Source organism: Micropterus dolomieu, linkage group LG20, assembly GCF_021292245.1.
Source record: "Micropterus dolomieu isolate WLL.071019.BEF.003 ecotype Adirondacks linkage group LG20, ASM2129224v1, whole genome shotgun sequence".
NCBI lineage: Eukaryota > Metazoa > Chordata > Actinopteri > Centrarchiformes > Centrarchidae > Micropterus > Micropterus dolomieu.
In genome coordinates, this window is record NC_060169.1 from 37,107,270 (window position 1) to 37,110,000 (window position 2,731).

The 2,731-nt window shown below is 49.8% G+C and overlaps 1 protein-coding gene across 1 annotated transcript in view; it reads left to right on the plus strand.

Moving 5' to 3' along the window:
* LOC123958596 (low choriolytic enzyme-like) overlaps window positions 1-2,731 on the plus strand; it is a 7,184-nt gene that overhangs the window by 2,951 nt on the left and 1,502 nt on the right. The window contains exon 8 of the mRNA XM_046032044.1: window positions 216-247. Within this exon, the coding sequence (XP_045888000.1) occupies window positions 216-247 (32 nt within the window). The remainder of the gene's footprint in view (window positions 1-215; window positions 248-2,731) is intronic.

The window sequence follows — 2,731 nt, forward strand, 5'->3', positions numbered from 1 at the left end:
TACATACCTGGAAAAATAGTCAACAACAAGCAGGTATGTTTTGCCTCCTAAAACAAACAAGTCCGCCCCCAACTTCTGCCACTGATTTTGTCGCTCTTTGTCGCATGTTTGCAGTTGAGAACCATTTCATTCACTTGCTGACTAAGCCCCGGCCACCAAACTGACTGTCGAGCTCGTTCTTTGCACTTCACCACACCTTGATGTCCTTCATGTAGTTTAGCTAGAACATCGTTCCGCATTGCCGAAGGTATCACAAGTCTTGTGTCTTTCAGCAGTAAGCCATCTTTAACAGTAAGTGTAGCTCGCTCACACCAATAGCTTTTCAGCACAGGTTCTTGTTTTGCATGCACCGGCCATCTGTCTGTGCATAGGGCCATAACACAAGAACAGACACTGTCAGCTTTAAGTTGATCTTTCAGGTTTTCCATATATGTAGGACTGAAAGGTAGATTCCAACCAGAGAGGGGAACACTTTGGATCACTGCTACACCACAGTTAGCAGTGCCTATCACGCCGTCACTGCGCTCCACTGGGACACTCTGATCAGGTGATGGTCCATCTGATTCCCGCTTACAGGCAAAAACTAAAGCTCTAAAAACCTGTAGTGAGGACAAAGAAGTGTACTAGTGAAGCTGTTGAGGACCTCCAGGCATGTTTGGACTGCACTGACTGGGATGTTTTCAGGTCTGCTACCAACAATCTGGATGAGTTTACAGAGACTGTGACGTCCTACATCAGCTTCTGTGAGGACAGCTGCATTCCAACACGGACCATGGTGAGTTATAACAATGACAAACCCTGGTTCACAGCTAAGCTCAGACAGCTGAGGTTGGAAAAGGAGGAGGCATTTAGGAGTGGTGACAGGGCACAGACAGGTTTAGCAAGGAGGTGCAAGAAGCTAAACGACTGTTCTCAGAGATTATAAAGAACCAGTTCTCTGCAAACGACGCCACTTCTGTCTGGAGGGGGTTCAGACAGATCACAAACTATAAACCCAAAGTCCCCCTCTCCATATATGATTCTCGTCTTGCAAATGAGCTGAACCAGTTTTACTGCTGCTTTCAGAGTCAATTGGACACCATCCCCCGTGCCTCCACCGCTCAGCTTCAGCCTCAGTCCACCACTTCTTCCCCTCCCTCCATCACAGAGAGGGAAGTCAACAGTCTTTTCAGGAGGCAGAAACCCCACAAAGCAGCTGGGCCGGACTCTCTCTCCCTATTCACCCTGACGCACTGTGCTGATCAGCTGTCTCCGGTGTTCACAGACATTTTTAACACCTCACTGGAGACATGCCATGTGCCAGCCTGCTTCAAAGCCTCCACTATCATCCCTGTCCCCAAGAAACCAAGGACCACTGGACTAAACGACTACAGACCCGTCGCCCTGACCTCTGTGGTTATGAAGTCCTTTGAACGCCTTGTGCTGTCCCACCTAAAATCCATTACAGACCCACTCCTGGACCCCCTGCAGTTCACCTACAGAGCCAACAGGTCTGTAGATGATGCAGTAAACATGGCCCTTCACTACATCCTCCAGCACCTGGACTCCCCAGGAACCTACACCAGGATCCTGTTTGTGGATTTCAGCTCTGCTTTTAACACCATCATCCCGGCCGTGCTGCAGGACTCTCCCAGCTGAACGTGCCTGACTCCACCTGCAGGTGGATCACTGAGTTCCTGACGGACAGAAAGCAGCACGTGAAGCTGGAAAAACATGTCTCTGATTCTAGGACCATCAGCACCGGTTCCCCTCAAGGCTGCGTTCTTTCCCCCCTTCTCTTCTCCCTGTACACCAACAGCTGCACCTCCAGTCACCAGTCTGTCAAGCTCCTGAAGTTTGCGGATGACACCACCCTCATTGGGCTCATCTCGGGTGGGGACGAGTCCGCCTACAGGTGGGAGATCGACCATCTGGTGACCTGGTGCAGCCAGGACAGTCTGGAGCTCAACGCTCTGAAGACAGTGTAGATGGTCGTGGACGAGCCCAGCCCCACCCTCCCCCATCATCCTGTGTGACTCCCCAGTCATCACTGTGGGCTCCTTCCGCTTCCTGGGCACCATCATCTCCCAGGACCTCAAGTGGGAGCTGAACATCACCTCCCTCGCTAAGAAGGCCCAGCAGAGGATGTACTTCTTGCGGCTGCTGAAGAAGTTCAGTCTGCCAAAGACGATGATGGTGCACTTCTAAACCATCATTGAGTCCATCCTCACCTCCTCCATCATTTACATTTACATTTACTCATTTGGCAGACGCTTTTATCCAAAGCGACTTACATACAAGCATCAACAGAGCATCAACTACAGATCTACAACTGACAATACATACTAGTAAGAGCAGCAATAAATACTATTAAGAGCTCACAGTACATATCACATCAATGGGGTAGATACCTAGGGAAGGAAGTAAGAGTTAACAAAAAGTGCAATCAAAACAAAAAGTGCAATCAATACAAGATCATTGTAGGGGACAGAAGAAGAAGAGCACAGGTAGTGCATGTTAGAGGTTAGGAGTTAGAGATGTTATAAGAGGAAGTGTTCTCGGAAGAGATGAGTTTTCAGGAGCTTCTTGAAGTTAGAGAGGGACGCCCCTGCTCTGATGGCGTGTGGTAGCTCGTTCCACCATCGTGGTGTCACAGATGAGAATAGCCGGGACTGGGATTGCTTTGTGTGAAGGGATGGCAGAGCCAGGCGGCGTTCGTTGGAGGAGCGTAGCGGCCGAGAAGGAACGTAAG